At 35.5% G+C, this 13749-nt stretch overlaps 2 protein-coding genes across 3 annotated transcripts in view; one reads left to right on the forward strand and one right to left on the reverse strand.

Annotated features, from left to right (window-relative positions):
• Positions 1-217: 217 nt before the first annotated feature.
• tmem167a (transmembrane protein 167A) lies at positions 218-6322 on the reverse strand. Its single transcript, XM_016487388.1, has 4 exons — positions 6240-6322; positions 3823-3932; positions 819-853; positions 218-726 (listed from the first exon to the last, which is right to left on the reverse strand). Exons 1-4 carry the CDS (start codon positions 6240-6242, stop codon positions 656-658), a joined length of 219 nt encoding a protein of 72 aa, XP_016342874.1. The 5' UTR covers positions 6243-6322; the 3' UTR covers positions 218-655.
• A 12-nt stretch (positions 6323-6334) lies between these two features.
• The window catches only part of LOC107689399 (DNA repair protein XRCC4-like), a 35513-nt gene continuing 28098 nt past the window's right edge, over positions 6335-13749 (forward strand). For both annotated transcript variants that reach the window (XM_016487369.1, XM_016487379.1), the window contains exons 1-3: positions 6335-6410; positions 10324-10466; positions 10552-10745. In XM_016487369.1, the coding sequence (XP_016342855.1) occupies positions 6406-6410; positions 10324-10466; positions 10552-10745 (342 nt within the window). In that variant the 5' untranslated portion in view covers positions 6335-6405. The remainder of the gene's footprint in view (positions 6411-10323; positions 10467-10551; positions 10746-13749) is intronic.

Here is a 13749-nt window from a genome sequence, read left to right on the forward strand (position 1 = left end):
CAACCTTTTCTTTTTAACTCAAACATTCATTATGCCAAGTTATGAAAATATTTTCTGCACAATTAATCATTTTGATGCCTGATTTGACTTAAAATATAAACATATCATTTTACAGTAATGATTTATAATATCAGATTTCTGTATTGTGAATAGCTAATATTATTATTAGTTACTATACAGACGTCACAAAAACAAACTTTTAAATGAAGATTTCTGTAATAAATTCACCTTTTAATGAAAACTTGTGCATGTTAAGTCAACAGATTCAATTGAACAATTTAACAAGCATGATATCAAGCACATCCATGTGCATCAAATTTATCCTCAATGTCCCACATTAAAACTGTCATTGACAAGCATTCTGGCTCCGACAACAAACACATTACATCTGATCAGCTTTGAGTGCACGAGTCAATGACAACTGGAGCATTACCATGGAGACCAACGATTATTTGTATTTACAAAAACAGGTCCGGGAGGCTGAGAAACGCTCATGCTGTATTTGGAGAGCAGTCCACATGCATTACCAGAAGCCAGTTCTGCCCGAGAGAGTCTGAATGTCGCCCAATTACATATCTTGTTCCCTGCTATAGAATCTTGTAGCTGTTCTTGGAAATCCTTTCTGCCTGCTCCAAATCCTCACATGCTTCCGCTGCTACTCCGAAAATAAAATGGTGAAGGCCATGATGATACAGCAACACGCCACGTAAGGGCTTTTGCGCTCACCTAAAAGGTACCAAAAGAACAAAAATGGCAAAAGAATAAATCATATAGAAAAAAACAACATATGACATGGTAGCTTTTATGGCATTACTCACCTATTCTTGCACATTTCCAGAATATTCCAAGGAATCTGATGGCAAAAGGAAAGGGTTTACAGTTAATGCTTGAGCAGATATAACGTAAAACAATTAAAACTGTGGACTGAAATCATCATAACTAGCAGCTCTGGGAACTGCAAATGAATTAGCTTTACTCATTTAAATAAAATAAAAAAATTACCAATAATAGTACATATGCAAAATTTTCATAGTATATCAAAAGCGATAACAAAAGACGTCAGACTTTAATTGTCTCAGGTTTTAAATTAATTTTAATTCTGGTTTAATGTGATCAACTGCAAGACACTTTTGCAAAAAGGTTTTATATTTAAATTAAAACATTTCTTGTATACAAATAAACTAACTTTTGCCCATGTTTAAGATAAAATGCTTCTTCTTATTATTATTATGAAAAATATGACTGATTTTACTCAAATTTCTTGACCTTTCCCCCCCCCCCCCAAATTTTAGATTGTTTTTTTTTTAATTCCATAAAGTAACCATAATTCACAACAATCATAGTTACTGCAATTAGTATCACTACTGTAAAGAAAGAAAGAAAGAAAGTTCAGGATCTGTAAGATTTCATGTTTTTGAAAGAAATCTCTTCTGCTCACCAATGCTGAATTTATTTGATCTAAAACACAATAAAAACTATAATATTGTGAAATATTGTTACGATTCAAAATAACTTGTTTTCTATTTAAATATATTTTAAAACATAATTTATTCCTGTGATGAAAGCTGAATTTTCAGCATCATTACTCCAGTCTTCAGTGTCACATTATCCTTCAGAAATCATTCTAATATGCTGATTTGAGCTCAAGAAACATTTCTTATTATTATCAATGTTGAACAGCTGTGCTGCTTAATCTTTTTGTGGAAACCATCATACATTTTTCCCCATTATATTTACAATACCAATCTTTTGTGACATTATAAATGTCTCTACTGACACTTCTGACCAATTTAATGAGTCCTTTAATGAGTTCTTTACTCTTTAACGGTAGTGTACATATATTTGTTTTCCTGGAAGAGAAAGGCTGTAATTGTGTATATCATTTAAATGCTGATTTAGCAGTACTAGAATTGGGTTTAAAATAAGACTATACGAGTAAAACCCAAAGCAGCGGGCCGCAGTCTCGTGTCTGCCGACTGCTTGTCTAGGAAGCGTGAAGCAGAAGATTACAGAGTGCAGAACTACAGATGACTGACGAGCTTCACAGGGCCTGAAATGTCACAACAGACGCCTGATAGAGCGGAGATCTACGAGCGGACGTGCATCTGGCCTGAACAGAAACAACAAACAGGTCAGCGAGAACATGCTCTGTCAACAGCCTGCGCAGACCCCCGGGAACAAAACCCAGCCTCTGTTTCCCCGCGTCAAACAAAGCTTTAACACATTTCCCCAGTAAACGCTCTTTAGGTTTCGTAACCTTGGCATTTGCAACAATCCACAACTTAATATTTGATGTCCTTTCATACGATCATTTACTTTGTGACACACAGGCAAAGCTGCAAGTTTCTGCCCATGCGTACAAGAAAGTAATTCACTATAAACGCCAAAATGGACATCTTGGAAGTACGTCACAGTTACTGGGGGTGCGAAAACCATTACTTTAATATGTAGCAACTCCGGCTAATTTGTCTTGGCTAATGCATGTGTTTGTTGCGATCAGATCGCTGGTTGTGAATTATCTCCTTCATTTCCTGCTCCTGTCATGTGAAGTCCAAACATGTGGCGAACATCTTGTTGCTCGAGTTCGACGTTAGACGGTCACTTTATTTCACAGACGTATCCCCAAAGCAAACACTGACCAATGACACTCAACTAAGATCAAATAAATTAAGAATGTAAATAAAGATTTTGTATTATTAAATAGGAGTTTATTTTTTGTTAACAATTTGGCCATGAGAAAAATATCTTGGCAACACTTTACTGATTGTTTCTGGGAATTAACAAAAGATTTTTCTATTGAAGTGTTTGTATAATACCATAAAACAAATCCAGGCCTGTTTGGACAACATCTTTGACCTTTAAACCACAAGTCTTTTGGTGCTTCAAGGAATAGTTCAGCCAGAAATGAACATTTGCTGAAAATGTACTCCAAGATGTAGATGAGTTTGTTTCTTCATCAGATGCTCACCAATGGATCCTCTGTAGTGAATGGGTGCCGTCAGAATGAGAGTCCAAACAGCTGATAAAAACATCACAATAATTCACAGACGTTAACCAGTGAAAAAGCCAATCCTCTGTTGTCCTCTCACATAAAAATTCACCGACATATTTGTTTAGAACTGTTTTTGCTTGTAAACAGTGCTTGATCTGTGCATATTTCTCTCCTGATTCAGACAAGGTGACTTTTTCACTGGAGAAACATGCAGCTTTTTGCTTCACAAGATGTTAATTGATGGAGTGGAGTGATGTGGATTGCTTGTGGATTATTGTGATGTTTTTATCAGCTGTTTGGACTCTCATTCTGATGGCACCCATTCACTGCAGAGGATCTAATGGTGAGCAAGTGATGGAATGCTGAATTTCTCCAAATCTGATGAAGAAACAAACACCTCTGTTTTGGATGGCCTGAGGCTGAGTAATGTTCAGCAAAATTTCATTTTTGAATGATCAGAATGTTTACTATATTAATATGGCGTTATTTTAATGACAAATGTCGAGAGCGCATTATTGTAGCGCGAAAGCACATTAATACAATGTGCGAGCGCGGATCTCTCCGCTCGCGCACGGGTTTCCTTTGCTCTCGCACAAAACCGGACGCTCGCGCTCAGATACACGCTGCTCTCGCCCAGAGAGAGTGCGTGAGTCAGAGGAGACATGTTTTAAGTTTTCGGTTTTGTGCGAGAGCAAAGGAAATCCGCACGCGAGTGGAGAGATTCGCGCTCGCGCATTGTATTAATGTGCTTTCGCGCTACAATAATGCGGTCTCGACATTTGTCATTAAAATAACGCCATATATTAATATGTGGATGGCAGTAAACATACCCTGTTTTGTTCTTATCCAGCAGGCTGGGAGCAAGAGCTCGTATATACGCGCAGGTGCAGATGAGCAGTAAGATGACAGTTAACAGACTCTGAAAATTAAATATGGCAGACTGCAAGAGAAAGAAAGAAGAAATTAATAATTAATCACTTATTAATAAACAACTAAAGTTATAAAACACTGTAATCCAAAAAAGTGGAATAATTAATGCACAAGATATAAATGGTTTGGTTTAGTTTATACTTTGTTAAACTGACTATAGAAAGAGTAATGTGTTTGGGCAAAACCGTGACATTAGTTTTGGCATAACAACCTAGTATGTATTCATTTTAAGCTTAGTGTTGTTGAGTACTTGGTAATTTAAAGTTTTATATTTAAAATAAATGTAAAAATCTACAGTGATCTAGTGATATGTATAGTAGTACACAGAAAAAAAAGATTTTACATGTATTCTAACAGAGTTTTCTATGCCTATGCTGATATCTTGTGCATGATTTACAACTATGTCTGTATTTTAAGATGTTTTGATTTTATAGGTAACAACCATAACTGTCCAAACTGATAAATTATTTCAACTGATTTAACTCAGACATTAGACATAAGAATCCATAAAGCTTTAAAAGTAATAACAAAACAAAATATAAGTCCATTTGTGACTATTTTCTTTCCTATATCTTTCATCTTAATTTTGTGATTGCAGTTTCTATTTTTGTTATTATTTATTTACTTATTTATTTATGGAGATTGCATTAAAGGGTTAGTTCACCCAAAAATGAAAATTCTGTCATTAATTACTAAGACCTTCGTTCATCTTCGGAACACAATTTAAGATATTTTTGATGAAATATGAGGGCTTTCTGACCCTCCCATAGACAGCAAGGTAACTACCACGTTCAAGGTCCAGAAAAGTACCAAGATGATCGACAAAGTAGTCCGTGTGACATCAGTGGTTCAACTGTAAAGTTACGAAGCTACGAGAATACGTTTTTGCACAAAGAAAACAAAAATAACGACTTTATTCCACATTTTCGTCTCTACTGCGTCACTTTGGACGCTCGTTCACGACAGTATCATGACACGAGCTTGTGGCGGCGCCGGCGCTGACCCAGATCCGGCGTGATGGCGTCATTACGCCAGATCTGGGTCAGCGCCGCCACACGCTCGTGTCATGATACTGTCGCGAACGTGCGTCCACAAGTATTCTCGTAGCTTCGTAACTTTACAGTTGAACCACTGATGTCACACGGACTACTTTGTCGATCATCTTGGTACTTTTCTGGACCTTGAACGTGGTAGTTACCTTGCTGTCTATGGGAGGGTCAGAGAGCCCTCATATTTCATCAAAAATATCTTAAATTGTGTTCCGAAGATGAACGAAGGTCTTACGGGTTTGGAACAACACGAGGGTGAGTAATTAATGACAGAATTTTCATTTTTGGGTGAACTAACCCTTTAAAAGTATTCAATTGCCAGAAATTATTTCTTTTTGTGCATTTTATGAAATAAGTGAAATGCTCCCCAGGGCAGAATTTATTTGTTATTGATTTATTTGATTACAAATACATATTACTACAATTAAAAAATGTATTTAAAACAGTTTTCTGTTCTGAATGATGTATTTTAAAATATAATTTATTCCTGTGATGGCAAAACATAATTTTCATATTATTTTTATCTTAACTTTGTACCTATAACGTTGATCTTAACTGTCAAGTCTATTTTTGCATAAATAATATTTAATTGCCAGAAATTACTTTTTTTTTTTTTTGTGCATTTGATAAAAAGTTGAATGCTCCCAAGGCAGCATTTATTTGTTATTTGATCAAAACTACCATAAAAATTGCATTATTATAAATTATTGTATAATATATTATAAAATAACTATCCTATATTTGAATATATTTTCAAATGTAATTTATTCCTGTGATGGCAAAGCTGAATTTTCGGCTTTTTCACAATAACTTTTAGAATTTAATTATGTGGTTGAATAAATAACATCTAATCGCCATAAAAGACGTATTATGGTGCAGTTTGATGAGTTTAAGGCCCTCTTCTCTCTGCCACCTCACACTCGTAGCAGTAACGTTACTGAAACGGTCAAATATTGTATTCAACAGAAGTCATGAATGACAGCTCAGAATTGTGCAGAACAGACCGATGCTGACACACATGATCACAGACTCACTGCATCGATCAACACGATCAGCTGCTTTCTGTTGTTTATATTCCTGCATCACTGCAGCAGCAGACAGCACACTTTAACTTCTCCTGACATCGCTTTCATTTTCACTGCACCGTGGACGGATATATCGCTACATCTGACAGAACGCGACGACATTCAGGCGAATTCAGTCAATCTGACTGCTCGTTTCTACTTCACTTGTATAAACGTTTCCAAAAATAACAGTTTTATACTTACCATCTTGTTTTCCCCGGCCAGCCAACTCACACTTCCGGTGTGGGATGGAAATGACGTCACCGGTACGGCAGCCTGGAAGCGCGAAGCGACGAAAAGCCGGATGAGAGAGGGAAATGAAATTTTGAATTAAAATTCATTTAACCTACAACATCCATTTCCTTTCGGAATGAGGTGAGATTTTGCATGTGTATAGCGCACTGTGATCATAATATGAGGGAAACGCACTTGTTTACGATAACTATGATGTTTGGATTCTCTGTTGAAATGCTTATTAGTTTCCTGCTGACATAAACAAAACACAAACGAATATTCTTACGTTATTTATAAAACGTGCACCTAAAATATATAAACAGTCAAGAAATAAAGAAACTGGAGCGTTAAAAATCCCATTTGTCATATTTAGCAGAAATATAAGAGCAGCATTGAAGAGGGTTTTGTTGTCAACGTGTTATTTTCCCTTGAAATCTTGTATTTGTTTTGATTCTATACAGAAAAGCACCATGGTAACCATAGTATTATTGTTACAAGAAAATTATAATATTAACAACAAATAATTAAGTAAATAACAATATTATATATAAAAAATGAAGATGTTATATTTAGATTTTTATGTATTGCTAATATAATAATGTTCAGTGCAAAACATAAGACCAGTGACCACATCAGATTAAAATGACAAAAAGGGATTTTTTATACACAGAATACATATTAAATGCAAGTAAAGTGTCTACTTTAATGTTTCAAATAACTTTATTTTTAGTCAAAATATGGGTGAAATAATGTTCAAACGTCAATCAGTTTAACAGATACATTTATGTAAAAATGAAACAACATTCTGTATTTATTACAATATATAAAAGAATAAATGATCATACTAATGTTTATTATATTTTAAATTATTAAAAATGTCTTGCTGACAAATGGCTAAAACCTAGCGGTTTGAAGGATACCGGCAAAGACTGGAATTAATGAATTGGAATTAATCATTAAAATGACAATTAATTAGTATTTTGGGGTTGCACTGTGATCCAAATAGAGTCTTGTAATGTCATCTAATGATTCTTGTTGTATAAATATGCCAGGCAAGATTTTATGATTTAGTAACTATTGTTACATTGTTAAACTAAATGAATTGTTTTTTCGGTAATCCTTGTTTAAAATGTATGATAGCCATTATTTTTAGCTTAAACATTTTAATGTATGAAAAAGAATTTAAGCTGTAATAAACTTTTATTATTTCATATATATAGAAACATACTGTCACATGTAAACAGGCATAGAGCAGGACTGCCAATTCCTTTTTTCAGCACAAATATGATGTCCTTCTACTGATCACACTGAGGCTTTTGTTGCAGCACAGTCTACTTCCTACGTTTAGATTCTGTCGCTCTAAAATTGTGTGTATGGATGTACACAACACAAGCCGTTTGTTCTCTTTTCATTGAGGATTAGCATTTTTTCCCTCTAAAAACTGCAAATTATGGGACTTTTCCCTTAAAAATAGACTTGGAGAATTGATTCATTGTGTTTTGCTTCCAACCGCTGATGACTTTGGGGAATAGGAGATGGTGCTCAAATCAGCAAGCCATAAATAAATCTTTAGCTTTTGATGGATTATGAATATCTCTATTCATGGTTGGATATATGGAGAGAATGTTGCTCAGATAATTTGCAGGGAAACTGTTTAATTATATTGCTAATATACCATAATAATGTTCCAAAGAAAATAATACTTTGGGACAAAATAAAAAATCAGCAAAATGAAATGTCCAAATATGTTTTTGAAATATATAGCCCACACATTTCTTCATTCGTTCTTCATTTCTTTCTTCGTTTTTTTTTTCAGGGTTACTTGTGCATATTTCATAACCTTCCTGAAAGAGATTGTCAGTTGTATAGAATGTCGGTCTTGTTTAGACAAGAGGGTTTTGTTGAGATGGTCGAGACCATCTGTGGACCATCGATGGAGCGCTTTAGAGTGGAATGTGTCTTAATTACACCTCAGTCAGTGTCGTTCAGAAGCTCTCACATATATTATTAAGCAACCAATAATCTCTCATGACTGGTAGTGTTAGTATGACCCAGGCCTTCATGATTATAAATCCCTTCTGTCAAGTTTTGTGCAATTTAAAATAGCACAGGCTTACAGGCATTTTAAACAGATGCTGTTCTTTTAAACTTTCTATTCATCAAAGAAACACAGTTTCCACAAAAATATTAAGCAGCACAACTGTTTTCAACATTGATAAGAAATGTTTCTTTCGCAGCTGATCAGCATATTCGAATGATTTCTGAAAGATCATGTGACACTGAAGACTAGATTAATGATGCTGGAAATTCAGCTTTGCATCACTGGAATAAGTTTCATTTTAACATATATTCAAATAGAAAACAGTACAATTTTTAAAATAGAAAACAAATAAAATTTTGTTTTGTGTTCTCTTTTCTTCTCGTGTTATCACTATTCCCCCACCCTGAATTCCTTATCTCCTTTCATTCCCAAATCCCATTTATGGAAAGTGACTTGGGACCCCCTTTGTATACTTCACCACCTTTTTAGAAGAACAGCTTTCTCTCATCCACTGTTACCCAGGCCAGCCAGACGCCTCTAGAAAGATAGCAGCCGTGTCACGCAGCCACGTTCTGGATGGGACTGTGGCACTTAAATCTTGTTTAAAACAGGCTGTGGATGAATGTTTGGGTAGTTACTGTATATTGAACATCTTGAGGAGTGTGCCGCATCCAAACTTTCCACCCCGACCCTTTCTTGGCTTCTCAGCCACGCCTTAAGAGAATTCTTTGTCTTATCTGTCAAAGCCGCCTTCTCATATTCCTATAGGGTTTGCAGCATCTGTCATTACCGAGGGCGAAGATCACCTCTGTGCAGATGTTACTGTAGCTAATGAATGGCCGTCCTGTTCCCTCAGAGTGTGTACCATTTCAGTCTTTGGATACCGCGACCCCGCTGTACGTTTATGCCACGGTTTGCACAAAAGTCATGTCAAGAATAGCAACAATTGGTTGTGATGCACGACGGGAGGGAAACAGATGTGAACTGTTCGCTGAGGGTTTTGGACACATTGATTATCAGTTTGAAAAGCGAGTTAAAGTCAGTCGACGTATGTTGTCCTTCACCTTTCCCCTCGCCGCTGCACATCGTCAGCTCTGACCTGAGAGGTCGGCCGTTTCTCACACATCACTGACTGGATTCTCCGACTCCTGTGAGGTCTGCATCCATCCGTTAGTAGCCTGCTGTGGAGTTTGTAGAAACTTCCACAAACTTCTACATGTTCGCTGACCTTTGCTTGATCAGTTTTTTTTATCTATCAGGAGTATAGTAATCTCCACTCATTGCACACATTTTACCATTATTTTAAATATATATATATATATATATATATATATACACTGTATATATATATATATATAAACTTTATATATATATATATATATATATATATATATGGATTTAAAACACACACACACACACATATACAGTATATAATGCTATTTAAATTAAATATATATTTAGTTTATTAAAAACTATATGCACAATTATTTGTTTGTGTATTAGTTTTTTAGTGTTTTAGTTTTTAATATATTAATATAATTGAATTATTCACATCGTAAATAAATGTTTATTGAATAATTCATACATATTAAAAATGTATGATTATAATTAAATTTTTTATGATGAAATAATTATATAAATGCAATTTTATTTAATTAAAATATATAATAATAATTAGTGTATTAAAATAATATATATATATCAAAATAAAATTATATCAGAATAAAATTAAGTATATATTTTTAATATCTAATTATAATAGTATATATTCAAGTTATTTTCATTCTATTCATTTTTTGTATTTTAATGAATATTATATATATATGCGGCAAATGGTTGAAATTAACCATCTGTTTTTCACAATGTATATTTATAATTATTAGTGCAGATACTTTTGAAGTTGTTGAATTATGTTTGTTCATTCTTACAGATTTAATAGAATGCAGCATGTTGTGTGGTAATTTTCTTTGTGTTTTAGCTGTGTGTGATGTTATTATGATCATTTTTCTGCAGGTGTCGCAGCACTAGCATACGTCAGATCTCCATTGCCTCTGAGCCTCATCGCACGTTTTTTCTTAAGCTAGAGTGGGCTAAGGATCTTGGATCTGGTTTTGTTATACTTCTGTCCAATGGCGTGTCTGCGTGGAGTGGTGAAGGTACTAGGACATCAAATGATTCCATTTAAATGACATGAAGAGCCTTCAGAACTGCCACGTTTCAAACCACAGTTTCATTTGTTAGTTTCAGAGGAGGATGTGTCCCGTGAAGCCCAGGAGATCGAGATGGAGCTGAAGAGGTATGTTGGTGACCTGCACCTGGCTCTGACCGGAGAGGGAACGGCAGCGGAGGGGGAATACAGCTTCCACCTGACACCTGAGAGACCCGGCCGCCCCCTGCTGCAGCTGTCTTATGAGAAGGTGCAGAACGACATCTCAGTGAGTGGCACGCCTGAGACCGCTACACAGCACTGTGTGATGTAATAGTCTCGCTGATTGACACACGCTCTCACATAGTATGCAGTCAGGGTACAAAATTAACACTCACCAGGTGCCAGATGCTAAAGTTAAAATGGAGTTTTGAGAAACTATAGCGTTACGTTGTTTGTCAAATTGTAAGAATGATTATCTGACCGTGATGATGTAAGTCACTTGACTGAACAACTTAGTTTAAAGTTGAAAGTTCACATCAAAAGTTTATCCTAGATTCTTTTTCTCTGATATGATGGATGGATGGATGGATGGACGGATAGATAGATAGATAGATAGATGGATGGATGGATTGAACGATAGATTGAACGATAGATGGATGGATGGATGGATGGATGGATGATAGATTGAACGATAGATAGATAGATAGATTGAACGATAGATAGATGGATGGATAGATGGATGGATGGATGGATGGATAGATAGATAGATAGCTGTAGATGGATAGAAAGATGATAGTTTGATTTGATTGATTGACTGATTTTTTTTAATTCTTGAAATGAATCATTGTTCATTCACTTTATTCATTCATTTGTTTACTTGTTCGCTCGGCCGTTCGTTCATTTTTGATTTATTCATTCATTAATTTCCCTCCTTCATTGGTTTCATTCCTCTATGTGAACACATCTGTTAATTCTTTCTGTTATGATTCTGTCTGTCAAATTTTCATTCGTTCACTCTTTGTTTTCTTGTTGGTTCGCACCGTTCATTCCCATGTCCCTCTCCTGCAATGGTTCCTCTATGAGAACACATCTGTTTCATGGATGAGAGAAAGAGTGTGCGATCTCTGCTTGCTTGAGGCTCTACTGAACGCGTGATTGGCCAAAATCGCTCTCAACACTTAACCATTCCCAGAGAACTACCGCTCTTTATGTCGAGCTTTAAAGGAGGTTCCCCTCGTTTGATCTCGTGCCAAGCTCGAGGGTGCCGAGGAACTCCAGTGTCTGGGAAGTCTTCGGTAAACTCTTAACGTCAAGACCTAGATCACGTAGAATGTTTCTTACTGTACTGCATTTGTTGATGTTAAATTCATCCATCGTTTCCATCCATCGTGGTATGAATGTTGCAGAAATGGTCTGTTTGTAGTGAAATAGTGTGGCATAATTACTGAAGCCTAGAGAAAGATGAAGCTGACATAAGGTTTGCTTTGTATAAAACGGGTCTCAAGAGAGGATTCCTTCCCTCTGAACGTCTCATCTCCATTTCAGACCTGGCTTAAATTGAAGCCAATTTTGCACGCTCCTTTTTATGGGATTAAGTGAGGCCTTTTTGACATGAGATGTTTTCAACTAGTGCCGGAGATGTAGAGATGTGCTATTACTGTACTGTTAACCTGCCCTTTCCATATGTTAAGATCTCTGCTCACCAAGGCTGCATTTATTTGATAAAAAAGAAAGTAAAAACGGTAATATTGTGGATTGGAAAAAGGGAAACTGGCCCTTGGTAGAGGAGGAAAGTTCGGCCAAATGCATAATTTTACATAAAAGATTCTTCATAATGTTTATTAGGTTGCTTGCTGACATTTTGTGGCCTACTGTAACATTGGTCTTGAGTGTAAAAGGGAATGAATATTGCACAATATAACCTGCAATTATGATGATGTTATTATGGTTACAAGAAACTCAAAAAAGTATAATGTATAGTATACTGCCGTTCAAATATTTGGGGTAGTTTGGGTTAAATTGATCAAAAGTGATTGTAAAGACATTTACAGTGTTACAAAAGATTTCTATTTCAAATAAATGCTGTTCTTTGGAACTTTATATTCATCTAAGATTCCCGACAAAAATGTCTTATGGTTTCCACAAATATATTAAGCAGCACAACTGTTTTCAACACTGATGATAATAAAAGAAATCTTTCTTGAGCAGCAGATCAGCATATTTGAATGATTTTTGCATCGCGAGAGTAAATATATTTAAAAACATAATTAAAATAAAAAGCAGCTATTTGGAAATCTGATAATATTTCACAATATTGCTGTTTTTCTGTGTTTTTGATCAAGCACAGCAGCCTTGGTGAGCAGAAGAGACTTCTTTCAAAAACATTTTAAACATCTTACAGACCCCAAACTTTTGGACGGTAGTGTATTCTGGGTTTAAGTGCATTGAACTACCGTTACGACTTCTAGGCTTACAGAAAGCTTTTTTTTTTTTTCAGACTCCAATTGTCCTTTTCTTGACTTTTGACTGTGTTTTGGGCTCCTGCAGCTTCCCACAGACATGTCTGATCGCTGTAGTTTATCCATTTATGCTCTTGTGTAAAGCTGTTTTGGACATTTGACGTTTCTCCGCTTACTTCCTTGGCTCCATACTGTATATGCTTCAAAATCTGGACCAGTGCTCTTATGTAAGTGTTATTGTGCCTGTGCTAGGATTTTGTAAATATATGAGGTAATTAATGGACTGCTGAGACATGAGTATTCTGTTCAATATTACATAAGACCTACAATGACTTTTTTAAAAGTCATTAACCAAATTTTATTTTTAGTCATACTTTCTAAAACGAAGCCCCTAATGCAAATTATTATAGGAATAGTTCACCTAAAAATTTTAATTTGCTGAAAATGTACTTACCCTCAGGCCACCCAAGATGTAGATGAGTTTTTTTTTTCTTTATCAGAACAGATTTAGAGATATTGAGCATTACATCACTTGCTCACCATTAGATCCTCTGCAGTGAATGGGTGCCGTCAGAATGAGAGTCCAAACAGCTGATAAAAACATCACAGTAATCCACACCACTCCAGTCCATCAATTAATGTCTTGTGAAATGAAAAGCTACATGTTTGTAAGGAACAAACTGATCATTAAGGTGTTTTAAACTTGAAACCTTTTTTCAAAATACCAGTCTATAATCCATAATAATGCTTTCTCCAGTGGAAAAAAAAAGTCCATCTCCTGTTGTCCTCTCACATCAAAATCCACCCACATATTTGTTTAGAACTGTTTTG

The sequence above is a fragment of the Sinocyclocheilus anshuiensis genome, unplaced genomic scaffold (genome assembly GCF_001515605.1).
Source record: "Sinocyclocheilus anshuiensis isolate Anshui unplaced genomic scaffold, SAMN03320099.WGS_v1.1 scaffold393, whole genome shotgun sequence".
NCBI lineage: Eukaryota > Metazoa > Chordata > Actinopteri > Cypriniformes > Cyprinidae > Sinocyclocheilus > Sinocyclocheilus anshuiensis.